The 19746-nt window shown below is 47.4% G+C and overlaps 1 protein-coding gene across 3 annotated transcripts in view; it reads left to right on the top strand.

Annotated features, from left to right (window-relative positions):
* The first annotated feature begins 555 nt into the window (after positions 1-555).
* zgc:113333 (beta-N-acetylhexosaminidase) overlaps positions 556-19746 on the top strand; it is a 95605-nt gene continuing 76414 nt past the window's right edge. Inside the window, exons 1-2 of one of the 3 annotated variants that reach the window (XM_038821096.1) lie at positions 556-664; positions 18894-18996. In XM_038821096.1, the coding sequence (XP_038677024.1) occupies positions 18908-18996 (89 nt within the window). In that variant the 5' untranslated portion in view covers positions 556-664; positions 18894-18907. Of the gene's footprint in view, positions 665-753; positions 1183-18893; positions 18997-19746 lie in introns of those variants that run through there. The other 2 variants (XM_038821094.1, XM_038821095.1) reach the window with 2 other exon arrangements.

A 19746-nucleotide genomic window follows, 5' to 3' on the forward strand; every position in this document is an offset into this window, starting at 1 on the left:
TTCATTTGTGATTCGCTTTTTGTTTCAGGCAGTATCCCTTTCAGGGGCGACCCTTTAATTTGTCCCTCAGTTTATTTACTTTAGTTTATTTGGCTATTTGATTTCTCCAAAATAGAAGGACTAGGCCTTGAGGATACCACAAAGTACCTTTCAAGAGACTGCACACATACACAGAACATTTTGGAAGTAGAATCTAGAATTAGGTGATCCTCATGGTTAAATTGAAAATTCTGCTCACCCCTTATTGTGTTTCACTGAACTTGTGGGTTTTATAGTTTATGTAGGTTAAATACGTGGATATTAATAATTCATGAATCAATAGTTATCCGCATTGAATATTTTACGCCATATATACTTTGGGACTGGCTAGGTTATTTAGCGCTGCCGCTTTAAGGCAGGTGAGAAGAATTTCGGTCTGAGGACGGTAAATGCCACTTGGGGGTGGTGGGGTTGGCGCTCGAGCGGACAGACTCCAGGCCAGGGGCTCAGGGCGAGAGAAGCAAGGGAGGGAAGGCAGGGGGACGGGCCGGGCCGGGCCGGGCCAAGCTGGGCGGAGTGGGGAGCTGGACAACTCGCTTTAAATGGGCTGTGGGAGGCGGAAAGGAAGAACAAAATTGGTCGACACGGAACAGACGAGTGACGCTATCTGGGCGACGGGGATAAGGTGAGTATTTGGGGACGGGGCAGAGGGAGACTATTCGGACCATCGTGTCCCCCCCCCCCCCCCCCATAATCATGAACTGCCTTAAATGCTTAACAACCGGGAGCCACCATGGGGATTCTCCCCCCTGTGATTATATTTTGCCGACCCCTGACTCACGACTTGCCCCTCGGAGCCGGAGTCAGTCCCAACAGTGAGAGTGACAGGGCGGTGACCCTCCAGCAATGCCCCCCCGGGGCTGAAACGATGCATCTCCAGAGCGCTACTTGCCACGAGTAAACCCGGGAGAAACCTCACAGATGCATTTAATTTCCCTTGTCTATTTTCTTTAAATTTCATTCCCTAAGAAAAACATTGGAAAGTTGGGGAAAGGGTGGGAGGATGTTTGGCGGGGATGTCAGAAGCAGATGTTATCTCCAGGATAACCAACCACAGAGTTGGCAACCTTGGTCGATAGGCGGATGTGTGTGTGGTGCGCGCCATAACGCAAGTTGGCCCGGGTAGTTTCTTCTCTGTTGAACGTACGTTTTATTGTATTGGTTTATGAAATGGATAAAGTATAAGAGTCTGCAGTCTAATATAGAGCAAGTTGCAAGTCCAAATGAAATTATTATTCTTATACAATTTTAATACAATCTATTTGTTTACACATTGCATTAATAACTTGCCTTTTACTACACACTACTGTTTTAAAGGATTAGGGGGAAATAGGAGTTGTGGAGATGCCATGATGTTCTTGGTGTCTATGGGTCCAAGAATTCCCACTTCTATGACGGTATATGAAGAGAAGTGAGTTTCTCCCTAGTGTTTAGGCTAAATTTAAAAGGCAAGGTGATACATATTTATAATGCCAGACCACAAACTGAAAGTCTATTTCCTTGGTTTTGTCTGATAGCACAAAGATAAGTCTTTTACAGAATTCACTCTTGGGATGTGTACGTAACTGGACAGGTCAACATTTATTGTCTCTTTCTAACTGCCTTGAGATGGTGGGTCTTCCTAAATGGCTGCAGAAGGGGCAGTATATAACTAGTCTGCAACTGTTTTCCTAATTGTATTTGTACAGTACATAATGGGCAAGAAGGAATGATTGGATAAAAGCCAATTACTGTAGATGCGGGAATCTGAAACCAAAAGAGAAAATGCTGGAAAATCTCAACAGGTCTGGTAGCATCTGTAGGGAGAGAAAAGAGCTTCCATTTTGAATCCAGATGACTCTTTGTCAAAGCTAAAAGACATAGAAAGTGGGAGATATTTATACTTTAGGGTGGAGGAATGAAAGATGAGTCATAGCCGCAGAAACTAAGGGAAAAGAGTGCTAATAGCCACAGAAACCAAGGGAAAAGAGTGCTAATGGCAGTCCCCAGAGAGAACAAATGGTGTGAAAGGCCAGACAGCAGAGAAACTAAGATCAGCTGGTAAGCTGTGACAGACGTAGATGTGGGGGGAGGGGGGATATGGGAGGGGGAGGCAAAGGGGAGAAAAGATAGGGCAGGGAAAATATATATAAAGAAAGACAAAATAGAAATAAATGGTAAATGACAGTTGGAGTGAAATGGAATGAAAACAAAGGAGTCAAGGTGGGGTAGAGCTAATCATCTGAAGTTGTTGAAATCTATGTTGAGACCAGAAGACTAGCGTGACTAACCAGAAGATGAGATGCTGTTCCTCCAGTTTGTGTTGAGCTTCACTGGAACATTGCGGCAGGCCAAGGACAGACATGTCGGCATGGGAGCAGGGTCTTGTGTTAAAATGGCAAGCAACGGGAAGGTAAGGGTCCTGAATGCGCACAGACCGAAGGTGGTCAGCAAAGGGATCACCCAGTCTGCATTTGTCTCTCCGATTATATAGCGGAGACCACATTGGGAGCAGCGAATTCAATCGACCAAATTGAAATGCTGCTTAACCTGGAATGAATGTTTTGGGCCTGGGTTATTAAGCATGGAAGAGGTGAAGGGGCAGGTGGTACACCTTCTGTGATTGCATGGAAAGGTGCCATGGGTGATGGGAGAGGTGTTTGGTATGGTGAAGGAGTGGACTAGATTATCTTGGAGGGAATGGTCTCTGCGGAATGCTGACAGAGGGAGTGAAGGGAAGATGTGTTTGGTGGTGGCATTACGCTGGAGTTGGGGAAAATGGCGGAGGATTATGCTTTGCATACGGAGGCTGGTGGGGTGAAATGTGAGAACAAGAGGGATTCTGTCCTTGTTCTGGGAGGGAGGGGAGGGGACGAGGGTAGTGGTGCTTGAGATGAAGCGAACGCTGTTGAGGGCCCTGTCAACAACTAGGTGGGAAATCACAGTTGATGAAGAAGGAACACCTTTTCGAAGCACCACTTTGGAAAGTGGCATCATCGGAACAAATGCGACGGAGGCAAAGGAGCTGGGAGAAAGTGTTGGACTCTTTACAGGGTGTAGGGTGCGAAAAGCTGTTGTACAGATAGCTGTGGGCAGAAGGAATGATTGTTTGGTTTGGCATGTACAGATTTTTATGTTACTAAGTATTGGCCATTATGGAAATGCAGATAGCAATTCAGTGGTTCAATTCTCTCACCTCTCTCCAATGTTTCTCAGTGAAATGTGTTTTTAAAGTGTTAGCATTGAGTTAGAGAGACCGGAGTTTCTCAGTATTTGGAAATATCCATGACCTTGAGTAATAACCTAGCTTAATCTACACCATTTCCTCAAGTTGGATTCAACAAGGTTTTAGGTTTTGAGAAAAAGATATTAGACAGCTGTTGTTTACAGATGAATGAATGTGGAAGACCAGGTTCTTCCATTCCAACCCGGAAGCCCAACCCTGACAACGTGGCTGAGTCAGTGAGTGCTGAACTGTGGTATCTTTACCTGTTCTTAATTACAGACTGTACAAATGGCAATGCCATAAATGTCTGCCAAATGTGAGGGAGTCATTATTTGTTTCCTTTAAAAAAAATATATATATTTTTTTCTCATTTTCAACTTTTTCATTAAATATACAACAAACAAAAGATAACCAACAATAACAAATATAATAGCCATCCCCCAACTGGCATCCCCATCAACATACAAACCCAAACATCACCCCTGCACTCCAAATGCAACAAAACAAAAAAGACACCAAAAAATCCATGGTCATCCCATACATAGTAAACAAAATAATCAAACCCCCTCCCTGGGAGAGTGTGCAAACTCCACACGGACAGTGAGCTGGGTTCGAACCCGAGTCCTCGATGCCGTGAGGCAGCAGTGCTAATCACTGTGCCACGTGCCTCCCTCGCAATTGTTATTTCTTTTTTTTTAACTTAATTTAGAGTACCCAATTAATGTTTTCCAATTAAGGGGCAATTTAGCGTGGCCAATCCACCTACCCTGCAATCTTTGTGTTGTGGGGGCGAAACCCACGCAAACACGGGGAGAATGTGCAAACTCCACACGGACAGTAACCCAGAGCCGGGATCGAACCAGGGACCTTGGCGCCGTGATGCCTTTTATTTCGTTTAAAAAATAATAATTTTTATTCAAATTTTAACCAACAACACGGAAGAAAAGAGAAAAAACAGTAACCCCCCCCCCCCCAAATACAGAAGGAATAAATTAACAAAAATAATTAAATAACATGGAAACAAATACACATACCCAGTAAAGAACCCCCCCGGTTGCTGCTGAAATTGACCACCCCCTGATGCTCCGCCAGGAAGTCCAGAAACAGTTGCCACCGCCGGAACAACCCTTGCACCGACCCCTTGACATTAGTCATTGGCAACTCCATAGTTAGGGGGATAGATAGGAGATTCTGTGGGAACGAGAGAGACTCGCGATTGGTGTGTTGCCTCCCAGGTGCCAGGGTCTGCGATGTCTCTGATCGTGTTTTCAGGATCCTTAAGGGGTAGGGGGAGCAGCCCCAAGTCGTGGTCCACATGGGTACCAACAACATAGGTCGGAAAAGGGATAGGGATGTAAGGCAGGAATTCAGGGAGCTAGGGTGGAAACTTAGATCCAGGACAAACAGAGTTATTATCTCTGGGCTGTTACCAGTGCTAGCGAGTCGAGGAGTAGGGAGAGAGAGCAGTTGAACACGTGGCTGCAGGGATGGTGCAGGAGGGAGGGTTTCAGATTCCTGGACAATTGGGGCTCATTCTGGGTTAGGTGGGACCTCTACAAACGGGATGGTCTACACCTGGACCAGAGGGGTACTAATATCCTGGGGGGGGGGGGGGGGGGGAGATTTGCTAATGTTCTTCGGGAGGGCTTAAACTAGTTCAGCAGGGGATTGGGAACCTGAATTGTAGCTCCAGTACACAAGAAGCTGAGAGTAGTGAGGTCATGAGTAAGGTTTCAAAGTTGCAGGAGTGTACCGGCAGGAAGGAAGGTGGTTTAAAGTGCCTCTACTTCAATGCCAGGAGCATCTGGAATAAGGTGGGTGAGCTTGCGGCATGGGTTGTACCTGGGACTTCGATGTTGTGGCCATTTCGGAGACATGGATAGAGCAGGGCGAGGGAATGGTTTGTTGCAGGTGCCTGGGTTTAGATATTTCAGTAAGCTCAGGGAAGGTGGTAAGAGAGGGGGAGGGGTGGCATTGTTAGTCCAAGGACAGTATTACAGTGGCTGAGAGGACGTTTGATGAGGACTCGAATACCGAGGTAGTATGGGCTGAGTTAAGAAACAGGAAAGGAGAGGTCACCCTGTTAGGGGTTTTCTATAGGCCTCCGAAAAGTTCCAGAGATGTAGAGGAAAGGATTGCAAAGATGATTCTGGATAGGAGCGAAAGAAACCGAGTAGTTGTTATGGGGGACTTTTAACTTTCCAAATATTGACTGGAAACACTATAGTTTGAGTATTTTAGATGGGTCCGTTTTTGTCCAATGTATGCAGGGGGGTTTCCTGATGCAGTATGTAGATAGGCCAATGAGAGACGAGGCCGTACTGGGTAATGAACCAGGACAGGTGTCAAATTTGGAGGTAGGTGAGCACTTTGGTGATAGTGACCACAATTCGATTACGTTTACTTTAGCGATGGAAAGGGATAGGTATATACCGCAAGGCAAGAGTCATATCTGGGGGAAAGGCAATTATGATACGATGAGGCAAGACTTAGGATGCATCGGCTGGAGAGGAAAACTGCAGGGGATGGGCACAATGGAAATGTGGAGCATGTTCAAGGAACAGCTACTGCGTGTCCTTGAAACGTATGTACCTGTTAGGCAGGGAGGAAGTGGTCGAGCGAGGGAACCATGGTTTACTAAAGCAGTTGAAACACTTGTCAAGAGGAAGAAGGAGGCTTATGTAAAGATGAGACGTGATGGTTCAGTTAGGCCGCTTGAGAGTTACAAGTTAGCTCTAAAGAAAGGAAGGCTCTAAAGAGAGAGCTAAGAACAGCCATGCAAGGACATGAGAAGTCTTTGGCAGGTAGGATCAAGGATAACCCTAAAGCTTTGATAGATATGTCAGGAATAAAAGAATGACTAGGGTAAGAGTAGGGCCAGTCAAGGACAGTAGTGGGAAGTTGTGCGTGGAGTCCGAGGAGATAGGAGAGCTGCTAAGTGAGTATATTCACACAGGAAAAAGACAAAGTTGTCGAGGAGAATACTGAGATACAGGCTACTAGACTAGAAGGGCTTGAGGTTTATAAGGAGGAGGTGGTAGCGATTCTGGAATAGTGAAAATAGATGAGTCCCCTGGGCCGGATGGGATTTATCCTAGGATTCTCTGGGAAGCTAGGGAGGAGATTGCTGAGCCTTTGGCTTTGATCTTTAAGTCATCTTTGTCTACAGGAATAGTGCCAGAAGACTGGAGGATAGCAAATGTTGTCCCCTTGTTCAAGAAGGGGAGTAGAGATAACCCCAGTAACTATAGACCAGTGAGCCTTACTTCTGTTGTGGGAAAAGTCTTGGAAAGGTTTATAAGAGATAGGATGTATAATCATCTGGAAAGGAATAATTTGATTAGAGATAGTCAACACGGTTTTGTGAAGGGTAGGTCGTGCCTCACAAACCTCATTGAGTTCTTCGAGAAGGTGACCAAACAGGTGGATGAGGGTAAAGCAGTTGATGTGGTGTATATGGATTTCAGTAAAGCGTTTGATAAGGTTCCCCACGGTAGGCTATTGCAGAAAATACAGAGGCATGGGATTTGGGGTGATTTAGCAGTTTGGATCAGAAATTGGCTAGCTGGAAGAAGACAAAGGGTGGTGGTTGGTGGGAAATGTTCAGACTGGAGTCCAGTTACTAGTGGTGTACCACAACGATCTGTTTTGGGGCCGCTGCTGTTTGTCATTTTTATAAATGACCTAGAGGAGGGCGTAGAAGGATGGGTTGTAAATTTGCAGATGACACTAAAGTCGGTGGAGTTGTGGACAGTGCAGAAGGATGTTACAAGTTACAGAGGGGCATAAATAAGCTGCAGAGCTGGGCTGACAGGTGGCAAATGGAGTTTAATGCAGAAAAGTATGAGGTGATTCATTTTGGAAGGCTTAACAGGAAGACAGAGTACTGGACTAATGGTAAGATTCTTGGTAGTGTGGACGAGCAGCGAGATCTCGATGTCCATGTCCATAGATCCCTGAAAGTTGCCACCCAGGTTGAGAGGGTTGTTAAGAAGGTGTACGGTGTGTTAGCTTTTATTGGTAGAGGAATTGAGTTTCGGAGCCATGAGGTCCTGTTGCAGTTGTACAAAACACTGATGCAGCCGCATTTGGAGTATTGCGTGCAGTTCTGGTCGCAGCATTATAGGAAAGATGTGGAAGCATTGGAAAGGGTGTAGAGGAGATTTAAGATTTAAGAGGAGAGAAGAAGGTTAAGAGGTGACTTAATTGAGGCATACAAGATGATCAGAGGATTAGATAGGGTGGACATTGAGAGCCTTTTTCCTCGGATGGTGATGCCCAGTACGAGGGGAGATAGATATAGGACAGATGTCAGAGGTAGATTCTTTACTCAGAGAGTAGTAAGGGCGTGGAATGCCCTACCTGCAACAGTACTGGACTCGCCAACACTAAACGCATTCAAATGGTCATTGGATAGGCATATGGACGATAAGGGAATATTGTAGAGGGACTTTAGAGGGGTTTCACAGGACGGCGCAACATCAAGGGCCGAAGGGCCTGTACTGCGCTGTAATGTTCTATGTTCTCTCCAGTTTGATAAACCCAGCCATATCGTTGTTCCAGGATTCCACGCTTGGGGGGCCTCGCATCCTTCCACTGCAAGAGAACCCTGCGCCGGGCTACCAGGGACACAAAGGCCAGAATACCGGCCTCTTTCGCCTCCTGCACTCCTGGCTCCGCTGCCACCCAAAAATTGCAAGCCCCCAACCCGGCTCAACCCTGGAGCCAACCACCCTTGACAACGTCTCCATGACACGCCTCCAGCGCAGGGCACACCCAAAACATGTGGGTGTGGTTTGCCGGGCTCCCTGAACACCTGACACACCTGTCCTGTCCTCCCCCAAAGAACCGGCTCAGCCTTGTCCCAGTCATGTGCGCCCTATGCAGCACCTTCAGTTGAATCAAACTAAGCCTCGCGCAGGGGGAGGAGGAATTTATCCTCCCCAGGGCATCCGCGCACGTTCCCTCATCAATCTCCTCTCCCAGCTCCTCTTCCCACTTATCTTTCAGCTCCTCCACCGAGCCCCCCCCCCCCCCCCCCCCCCCCCCGCATCACTTGGTAGACTGCCAAGGTCCTCCCCTCACCGACCCACGTCCCCGAGAGCACCCCGTTCTGAACCCCCCTTGGCAGCAACAGTGGAAACTCCCTAATCTGCATGTATCTAAAGGTGTTCCCTGGGGGGAGGCCCAACCTTCCCTCCAACTCCTCTAAGGTCACAAACTTCCCGTCGAGAAAGAGGTCCCCCATCCGCCTGATACCTGCCCTGTGCCAGCTCAAAAACCCTCCGTTCATCCTCCCTGGTATAAATCGGTGGTTCCCCCGTATCGGGGACCAAATTGAAGCCTTCACCTCCCCCCTATGCCGCCTCCACTGCCCCCAAATCTTGAGGGTAGCCGCCGTCACCAGCGCCTCCAGGCTCGTGCCCACACAGGACGCCATCTCCATCCTTTTCCAAGCCACCCCCTCCCCCTCCATCACCCACCTACGTATCATCGCCACACTGGCGGCCCAGTAGTACCCACACAGGTTGGGCAACGCCAACCCCCCCCCCATATCCCTATTCCGCTCCAGGAACACCCTCCTCACCCTCGTGGTCTTCTGCGCCCACACAAACCCCATAATACTCCTATTGACCCTCCTGAAGAAAGCCTTCGGAATCATGATAGGGAGGCACTGGAAGAGGAACAAGAACCTCGGGAGCACCGTCATTTTGACAGACTAGACCCTGCCCGCTAGGGAGAGTGGCAACACATCCCACCTCCTAAACTCCTCCTCCACCAGCTTCGTAAAGTTGAGCCTGTGCAGGGTCCCCCAGCTCCTGGCTATCTGGACCCCCAGGTACCTGAAACTCCTCCGCCCTTTTCAGCGGGAGCTCCCCAATCCCTCGGATGCACCACGAACAGCTCACTCTTCCCCACGTTGAGTTTATAACCGGAGAAGCCCCCGAACTCCTCAAGCGTCCTCATCACCTCCGGCATCCCCCCACAGGGTCTGCCACGTACAACAATAAATCATCCGCGTATAACAACAGCCAATGCTTCCCCCCCCCCCCCCCCCCCTCCAGTTCCTCGACTCCCTCAACGCCATGGCCAGAGGCTCAATCGCCAGCGCGAACAGCAGGGGAGACAGGGGACACCCCTGCCTTGGCCCCCGGTACAGTCGAAAATTCTCCGACCGCCTCCCATTCATAACCACACTCGCCACCGGGGCATCATACAGCAGCCTCACCCACCTAATAAATCCCTCTCCAAACCCAAACCTTTTCAGAACCTCCCAAAGATATCCCTACTCCACCCTATTGAAGGCCTTCTCTGCGTCCATCGACGCCACTATCTCCACCTCCCCATCCACCGCCGGCATCATTATGACATTGAGAAGCCTCCGTACATTGACGTTCAACTGCCTCCCCTTCACAAAACCCGTTTGATCCTCGTGTATGACCTGCGGCACCACATCCTCCGCCCTCCTGGCCAAGACCTTTTCTAGCAGTTTCACGTCCACGTTGAGGAGCGAAATTGGTCTATACGACCCGCACTGAAGGGGGTCCTTCTCCCGCTTCAGAATCAATGAGATCAACACCCTGGACATCGTCGAGGGCAAAGCCACCCCTTCCCTCGCCTCATTAAAGGTCCTTACTAGCAGCGGGCCCAGCAGGTCTGAAAACTTCTTGTAGAATTCAACCGGGAACCCATCGGGCCCTGGTGCCTTCCCTGTCTGCATGCTCCCCATCGCATTAACCAGCTCCTCCACCCAACTGGTGCCCCCAAACCCCCCACCCTGCTCCTCCCTCACTCTCGGAAACCTTAGTTTGCCCAGAAGCGATCCATCCCTCCCTCCTTCACTGGGGTGCTGACCGGTATAGTCCTCATAAAGGCCCTGAACACTCCGTTAATGCCCCTCGCATTCCGCACCAGACTTCCTCCTCCATCCCTAATTCCCCCTATCTCCCTAGCCGCCTCCCGCTTCCGGAGCTGGTGCGCCAGCATCCGACTCGCCTTTTCCCTGTATTCGTACACTGCCCCCTGTGCCCCCTTCCACTGCGCCTCCGTCCTCTTGGTGGTCAATATATCAAACTCAACTTGGAGGCTACGACGCATCCTGAACATCCCTTCCTCCGGACCTCCGCGTACCTCCTGTCCACCCTCACCATTTCTTCCACCAGTCTCTCCCTCTCTCTTTCTCCCCCCTCTCCCTATGCGCCCTGATGGAAATCAGCTCCCCCTAACCAGCACCTCAAAGACCACCTCCCCGTTATCAGTAATTTCTAGGTACCCCTCTATACACCTCCGGACCTCCCAGCACACCTCCTCGTCCGACAGCAGCCTCACCTCTAACCTCCACATCGGGCGTTGGTCCCTCCCTTCTCCCAGATCCACCCAATGTGGGGCGTGGTCTGAAATAGCTATCGCCGAATAATCCGCGCCTTCCACCCTCTGAATCAACGCCCTGCTCAGAACAAAAAAGTCAATCCGGGAGTAAGCCTTGTGGACATGGGAGAAGAACGAAAATTCCCTAGTCCCGGCCTCATGAATCTCCAGGGGTCCACCCCTCCCATCTGGTCCATGAACCCCCTCAGCACTTTGGCCGCCGCCGGCCTCTTACCCGTCTGGACCTCGAGCGATCCAGTGCTGGGTCCAGCAATGTGTTAAAATCCCCTCCATTATTAAACCCCCCCGTCTCGAGGTCCGGAATCCGGCCCAGCATACACCACATAAAGCCCGGATCGTCCCAATTTGGGGCGGTACACATTGACCAGCACCACCTGCTCCCCCGGAGCCTACCGCTTACCATCACATATCTGCCACAGCTATCCGCCACCACACTCGACGCCGCCGCAAACGACACTCTCTTCCCCCCAAAATCCGCCACCCCCTGGCTCTTCACATCTAACCCCGAATGGAACACTTGCCCAACCCCACCCCTTTCTCAACCTCACCTGATCCACCACCCTAAGGTGCGTCCCTGGAGCATGGCCACATCCACACTCAGCCCCTTCAGATGCGCGACCACCCGGCCCGCTTGACTGGCTTGTTCAGACCCCTTACATTCCAAGTGACCAGCTGAATCTCCTCCTAGGCCAGCCACGTGCCCGCGGTCCCCGTACGGCCCGTTCCCCACACTGGCAGATCTTCGTCCCGACCCCCCCTGAAAACCTCAGTTCCACAATTGTTATTTCTAATCGTGCCCCACACCCTTTCTTGATTTGTTGCTTGAGTCTGACTCCACTCTGGAGATTAGATTCTGTACTGTTGATGGATTAAACATTTTGTGAGAATTTGTCCACATGCATTGATGACTAAATAATGTCAAACAGGACCGACTCAATCTGCCTTTCAGCTGTGGGAAGCTCTTAAGGCAGTCCTTCTGTGGGGGAAATTCTCTTACAGAGCATATATGTTGATGACATTGAAGTTGGAGCAGCAGAGGATTGTGGATTCCATTCTCTAGGTGGATCACCAGTATTCGCTTGACCCTACTCCAGAACTATTGGTAAATAGGGAAAACTTACAGACCCGGTTTGAGCTACTGTCTACTAGCAGGGTAGTACGTCAATGGTTAGCACTGTTGTTTCACAGTGCCAGGGTCCCAGGTTTGATTCCCCGCCTGGTAACTGTCTGTGCGGAGTCTGCACATCCTCTCCATGTGTGCGTGGGGTTCCTCCATGTGCCCAGGTTTCCTCCCACAAGTCATGAAATATGTGCTGTTAGGTAATTTGGACATTCTGAATTCTCCCTCGGTGTACCTGAACAGGTGCCGGAATGTGGCGACTAGGGTCTTTTCAGAGTAACTTCATTGCAGTGTTAATGTAAATCTACTTGTGACAATAAAGATTATTATTATTACAGCGCTCCAGGGGCACATTTTGAGTACGGGGAGAAGGCCAGTCGTCTCCTGGCTCACCAACCTGAATGGCATGCAGCCTCCTATGAGATCCCTCAGATACTTAGTCCAGGCGGTAACCTTGTTGTCAACTTTCTCCAGGTCAATGCAGCTTTTAAATCCTTTTACCATGATCTTTATAGGTCGGAGCTCCCTGCAGATAATCGGCCATGCCTGTATTTCTGGATAGTCTTCCTATTCCAACTGTCAAGGTAGAACAATAGAACGTTACAGCGCAGTACAAACCCTTCGGCCCTCGATGTTGCGCCGACCTGTGAAGCCAATCTAAAGCCCATCTACACTATTCCATTATTATCCATATGTTTATCCAATGACCATTTAAATGCCCTTAATGTTGGCGAGTCCACTACTGTTGCAGGTAGGGCATTCCACGCCCTTACTACTCTCCGAGTAAAGAACCTAGCTCTGATATTTATCCTATATCTATCTCCCTCATTTAAAGCTATGTCTCCTCGTGCTTGCCATCACCATCCGAGGAAAAAGGCTCTCACTGTCCACACTATCTAATCCTCTGATCATCTTGTATGCCTCTATTAAGTCACCTCTTAACCTTCTCTCTAACGAAAACGCCTCAAGTCCCTCAGTCTTCCTCATAAGAGCTTCCCTCCATACCAGGCAACAACCTGGTAAATCTCCTCTGCACCCTTTTCAATGCTTCCACATCCTTTCTATAATGGACACCGAGATCTCTCTGTTCATCCACACTCCCAAGAATCTTACCATTAGCCCAGTACTCTGTCTTCCTGTTACTCCTTCCAAAATGAATCACCTCACACTTTTCTGCATTAAACTCCATTTGTCACTTCTCAGCCCAGCTCTGCAGCTTATTTATGTCCCTTTGTAACCAGCAATGTCCTTCCCCACTGTCCACAACTCCACCAACTTTAGTGTCATCCGCACATTTACTCACCTATCCTTCTATGCCCTCCTCCAGGTCATTTATAAAAATGACAAACAGCAGTGGCCCCAAAACAGATCCATGTGGTACACCACTAGTAACTGAACTCCAGGCTGAACATTTCCCATCAACCACCACCCTCTGTCTTCTTGCAGCTAACCCAATTTCTGATCCAAACCGCTAAATCAACCTTGATCCATGCCTCCGTATTTTCTGCAATAGCCTACATAGGGAACCTTATCAAACGCTTTACTGAAATCCATATACACTACATCAACTGCTTTACCCTCGTCCACCTGTTTTGTCACCTCAAAGAACTCAATAAGGTTTGTGAGGCACAACCTACCCTTCACAAAACTGTGTTGACTATCCCTAATCAAATTATTCCTTTCGAGATGATTATAAATCCTATCTCATAATTCTTTTCAAGACTTTGCCCACAACAAAGTCAGGCTCACTGGTCTATAGTTACCGGGGTTGTCTCTACTTCCCCTTCTTGAACAACGGGACAACATTGCTATCCTCCAGTCTTCTGGCACTATTCCTGTAGACAATGACGACATAAAGATCGAAGCCAAAGGCACTGCATCTCCTCCCTAGCTTCCCAGAGAATCCTAGGATAAATCCCATCCGGCCCTGGGGATTTATCTATTTTCACACTTTCCAGAATTTCAATTCCAGAATTGAAAAATTTCCAGAATTTTTCCAGAAACACCTCCTCCTTATGAACCTCAATCCAGTCTAGTCCAGTAGCCTGTATCACAGTATTCTCCTTGACAATGTTGTCTTTTTCCTGTGTGAATACAGACAAAAAATATTCATTTAGCACCTCTCCTATCTCCTCGGACTCCACGCACAACTTCCCACTACTGTCCTTGACTGGCCCTACTCTTACCCTAGTCATTCTTTTATTCCTGACATACCTATAGAAAGCTTCAGAGTTTTCCTTGATCCTACCTGCCAAAGACTTCTCATGTGGAGAAGAGCTACGTTATTCCATGTTGAGACTTTAAAATGTATTGGGCTGATACAACCTGGCAAGGTCCCTGGTCCGATGGTAGACGTTCTCTCAGCAGCTTGTACCTTTTGTGATTGGACATTTTCAATGATGCCCTATCCTGGGGGTGTCTGCCTCTGACCCTCATTCAAGCCTCTATTTCCTTGCTCTTTAAAAAAAGATCAGGACCCGACAGTGTGGTTCATACTGTCTTGTCTCACTTTTGAATGTGGACGTCCTGCTGCTTGCTAAGGTTCTGGCGCTTCGGTTGGAACCTTACCTCCTGAGTATAATTTCGGAGGATCAAACTGGCTTTGTGAAGGGCCTACAATTGTTGGCCAATATACATTGTCTTCTAATTGTCTCCCTTCCCCCTCCACAGTACCCAAACCTGAGGTGATAGTATCTCTGGATGTTGAAGAGGCATTTGACAGAGTGGAATGAGAGTATTTATTAGAGATTCTTGGGAGAGTTGGATTTGGTCATACATTTGCTTCTTGGATTTCCTGTTATATAATGCCCCTACAGCCAGTGCTCATACAAACACTTTGTATTCAATTACTTTCCTTTGAATAGGGGCACTAAATAGGGTTGCCCACTTTCTCCATTCCTATTCACCGTGGTGATAGAACCACGCTCTAGCGGAGATCCTCTAGTTAATGGAGGAGTATTAGTCAAGATAGGGTGGAGCATTGGGTGTCTCTCTATGCGGATTACTTTTTTCCTGTATATTCCAGACCCAACTCCCTCCATCGATGGCATAATGAAGTTGCTTAACACATTCCACTGCTTCTCTGGGTATACATTGAATTTAGACTGGAGTTTCCCGGATACCCCTCCCCCCGGAAGGCGAGCCCAGTTGGGGACGTTACTGTGCCACTTCTCAAATACAAGCTTTCGTTATTTGGGGGTCCGGGTGGCCCACAACTGGGCCTCACTTCATATGTTGAATTACCAAGCCTGGTTAATAGTGTACAGCAGGAGGCGAAATAACCTTCCTCCATCTTCGGTAGTTAGGATTCAACACATTCATTCAAAATAAATGTGCTCCCGAGGTTTTCCTTTTCTTTCAATGTCTTTCCATTTTTTTGCCCAAATCCTTTTTTTAATCAAGGTGAACAAATTGATAGCTGCTATTATTTGGGTGGATAAGAAGCGCAGAATTTGTAGCGTTCTACTCCAAATGGGCAGACAGATGAGGTTTCTTTTGGCCCTCCCCAATTTATTGTTTTCGTACTGGGCTACTAACATCCAAAAATATTGTGTTGTGGTTCAGTGACCCCAATTCTGTTTGGGAACAAATGGAGGCTCGCTCCTGCACCACTTCTAGTCTTCTGGCCACAGTCACTGCACCTTTTCACCCCACTAGATTTTCCTCAAACCCAGTGGTGCTCGCCTATTAGGATTTGGAAATGTTTTAGTCAGCACTTGAAGCTCTTCTTCTTGTCTTCACTAGCCCCTATTTGTAACAATCACATTTTCCTGCCTTCTGATTTGAACCTAACATTTAAATCTTGGAAGGTGAAGGATTTGGAGCGTTTTGGGGACTTGTTTGTAGAGAGGAGATTTGCCACTTTTAATTAGTTAGCTGCTAAATTTCAGCTACCCAACTCCAGCCTTTTTTGTTATTTTCAAGTACGTGACTTCTCATGTGCGACTTTTTTTTCCTTTCCTTTGGCGCCACCATCTTCCTTGTTGAAGAGGATTCTGTCCCTGGCGAGGGGTCTATTGTGGACCTATACTGCAATGTTCTCTCGTTGGATCCCTCCCCATTAGATAGGGTGAGGGTGACTGGAGCAGCATTTCCAACTAAGACATGACAGCACCACAACTAGAAGCTAGGTTTAGAAAATGGGACCAGCTGGGGATTAGATGCTTTGAGGACCTGATCGTGGGAAGAGCTGAGCAAAAAGGAGGAAGTATCAATGGAGGCTATTCGGCTAAAATAGGAGGCATACCGGGGGGGGGGATTGATTTGGAAGGAGGTGCTGCATGGGATTAATTCTTCCTTGGCATGGTCGCTGTAGGCTTGGGCTGAAGAGCCTATTCCCGTGCTTAACTTTTCTTTCTTCTTTGTCATGCATTGGATTAAGTCTTATCCAATTCAAAGTGGTGCACAGAGCGTATATGATGACTGCCAGGATGGGCTGATTTTTCTCTGAAGTAAACGATCAATTAATGAGGTGCGCTGGGTCCTCCGTGAACCATACCCGTATGTTCTTAGCTTGTCCGAAGTTGGTGGGGTTCTGGAGGGGGAGTTAACCGATGCACTGTCAAGAGTATTGGAAATGGAGGTAACACCGTCCGTGGATAGCAATTGGCGGGAATCAGAACCAAGCGTTAGGCCTTGGGTGCAGGACCTAGCTGAATTCCTCCACTTGGAAAAGATTAAGTTCACCATTAGAGGGATGGACAAGGGGTTTTCTGTGAGCTGGAAGATGTTCATCGACTTCTTCAAGATGGACCAAAACGTCAGTGAGGGAAAGTTGTGGCCTTTTCTTTTGGAGAAGGGCAGGGTTGAGGGATGTGGTTGTTAAACTCTTTGGGGTGGGGGGAGGTAGGCGGGATTGTATAATGTTGGGTTTACCACGTTATATTGTTATATGATATCTTATTACATCACAGTTTGTTTGTTATGGCTCTTTGTTTTTGTCTCTGTGCATAAAACAAGTCAGCACCACATCGCTGAAATCATCCAATCTATAGACCAGTCTATCTTTGGCATTGCCTCCTTTTATCTGTCCCCTTCCCTTGCCAATAATGGAACAATCCCTCATAGAACAAATTGTTCTAACACTTCGCAACACAGTAACACTTCACCCTTATGTTCTCATTGCAAGAGTGAAGATACCAACACCTATGACTCTTAATGGGCAATATGTCCGTGTCCATTCTATTTTACAACAGTAAATTCTAAAGTGCAACCAACCACCTTCTTGCCACCATGCTGCTATGGGTGCAATTTAAGCTTCTCTTGTGCTTCCAGCTGATGTCAACATGAAGGAAGTGGTTGGCTGACTATGCACAAGGATTTGTTGGACAAATGTGCTTCTCGATTCTTGGCAGTTTGGTGTTATCCTTTGGGATGAGACATTGTTAATAAAGATCTTGGTCGGGTGAACTTAAAAGGTGTCACCGTCATCTTTTCAGTTTATGTGCTCATGTTGGTATTGTTCCCGCTGCTTATACTAGGCACTGAGAGTGTGATATGCCCATTACAGTCAATATAATATGGGTATTACTGAAAAGAAGAGATCTATCAAAGATTAGGCCTTGCACTCATCACGGGAAAACCAGTATAAAGGGAAAACAACAAAGAATGCTGATTGGTTGGCAAACAGACTCTGATGAGTAGAGGCAATGTCATGGAGAATGCACTGGTTGATGATGACTGACATAACAAAATAAAGCAAAATACTGAGGATGCTGGAAATTTGAAATAAAAACAGAAAATGCTGGATAAACTCCGATCCGGCAGCATCTATGGAGAGAGAAACAGAGTTAATGTTTAGAGTCTATATGAATCATCAGAACTGAAAAATAATAATAAGCAGAAAATCTCAACCAATCGGAGTCCACTTGCCAACCAATCAACATTCTCTTCTCGGACAGCATCAATTGTTGTTTTCCTCTTATACAGGTATTCTAGCAAACTGTGCTGATGAGTGTAAGACCAAAAGCTTTGACATGCCTCTTTTCTTAGCAATAGTCAAGTTCTGTACTACCAAATGAATTATCAATGTACCATGATTGCATTATTTTAATAAGTGACAGGAATACACCTGTGAAGCTTCACTCTGATTTGCTGCTTTATTTAAATTACATTAAAAACTATAACTACATATCACTTGGAGGAGATTATAAATATTCAAATGTAATTGAGCATTAACAAAATGCTATTGGAGATGTTTGTACTTGCGTTTAGTACACCCTAATGAATTGTGAATTAGTATTCTCAGTTGCTTATGCCCAAATTAATAAGACCCTGGGCTGGATGCTCCGGTCCCCAACGCAAAAATCACGTTCGGCGAAAGGCCAGAGAATCCAAATTCCCGACAGAATCGGGGGCAGTGCTACTTCCGCAATGGTCCGCCCCCTCCAAAGTGGCATACCATGCAAGTATGTCGTGCCACATATCCACGGCCTCTGGCCATTGCCCGAGGCCCGCCCCCGATGCTCCGCCCCCAACTGGCCGAGTTACCAACGGCATGGGACACGTGTAGTCTCACCCATCGGGACCTCGGTGTGGCTGCTGTGGACTCAATCCAGCACCGCTATAGTCTGGGGAGGGCCGATCCGCGGGCAGTGGACGACATATTTGGGGCTGGGGGCACTGTTGGGGGGGCCGTTCGGGCGTGCGAGGCTGCCGAAGGGGGGAACTATTTCGCGAGTCAGGTCCGCGAGTGGCATCTGCCATGAAGCACAGCGCGGCTGCCTGGCTGCTAGCTCCCAACCAAATGGAGGATCGGTGGCTGTTTCATGATGATTTTTCCGTCGTGAAACACCACCGTTTTCACACCGGTGTGGGGACCAAATCTCCAGAATGGAGAATTCAGCCCCCTGTTAATGGCAAGTTAAATGGAAAATGGTCTGTTTAAGTGGTGGAGACAGTACTACTCAAATTGAATAATTGATCACTCATATTGCAATTCGTGGGACCTTATTTTGTATAAATTCTTGTTTTCCCCACATTACAAAAAGTATTTAATTGACTGTGAAGCACTTCGAGATGTTCTGTATTTGTGTTAGAGCACTATATGAATGCAAATTTCTATTGTAAACAGCATAAATTCTGCTAATTTAAGATGTTTTTAAAATTAACATTAATGATTTTGTTTTCTCTTTCCTGCAGGATTACAGATAGGCATGACACGGATAAACTGCATGAATGTGCTGCGGTGCCTGGTTTTGTTTATTTTAGTAATTGTGGGCTTCAAGCTATTACCTACATTAAAGTAAGTTCTTAAATTTATTTTGGAACGTGGGTGTCACTAAGCCAACATTTTATAGCTCACTCTCAGTTATCCTTGAGAACCTGGTGGTGGGTCTTTTTAATGAATTGTTGCTGTCTGTGTGGTGACGAAGCTCCCACTGTGCTGTTAGGGATGAAGTTCCAAGATTTTGACTCGGTGACAATGAAAGAACGGTGAGAATAGCCAATGTGTAAGGGCGGTGTGTGACTTGAAGGTGGACCAGGAAATGGTGTTCCCATGCCCCTGCTGCTCTTGTCCTTGGTTGGGATTGTTTCCTCAGGCAAATAACCCAAAATGAGATGTAGATGGGCATGATCACAGTGGTGTTGAGGCCTGGCTGCAGGTGGGTGCAGAGCTTGATGGTAGTTTTTTGTTGTTGCTTGTTCTAGTCCACTGAGGCATCGAGTGAGCTATCCATGATAATTGCAACTGGAAGATAGAATCGAGAATCTTCATGGAAACAGCATTACTGCAGGAGGATAGTGTTAGTTAATCAATGGATCTGTTTGCTTGTACAATGAGTGTTCCAGCCCTGTACCAAATCACAGGGCTCAATTTTCTGCTTGAGGTGCACTGGTTTCCGTTCTTCCCCACCCCGACCTTGCCCGTCCCTCCTCCGACTGAAAGGAAAAAGAGAACGACTTACATTTATAGTGCTCTTCATAACCATTGGACAGCGCAAAGCACTTTAGAACCAATTAAGTTTTTTTGAACTGTAGTTACTGTTGTAGA

The sequence above is a fragment of the Scyliorhinus canicula genome, chromosome 15 (genome assembly GCF_902713615.1).
Source record: "Scyliorhinus canicula chromosome 15, sScyCan1.1, whole genome shotgun sequence".
Lineage (NCBI taxonomy): Eukaryota > Metazoa > Chordata > Chondrichthyes > Carcharhiniformes > Scyliorhinidae > Scyliorhinus > Scyliorhinus canicula.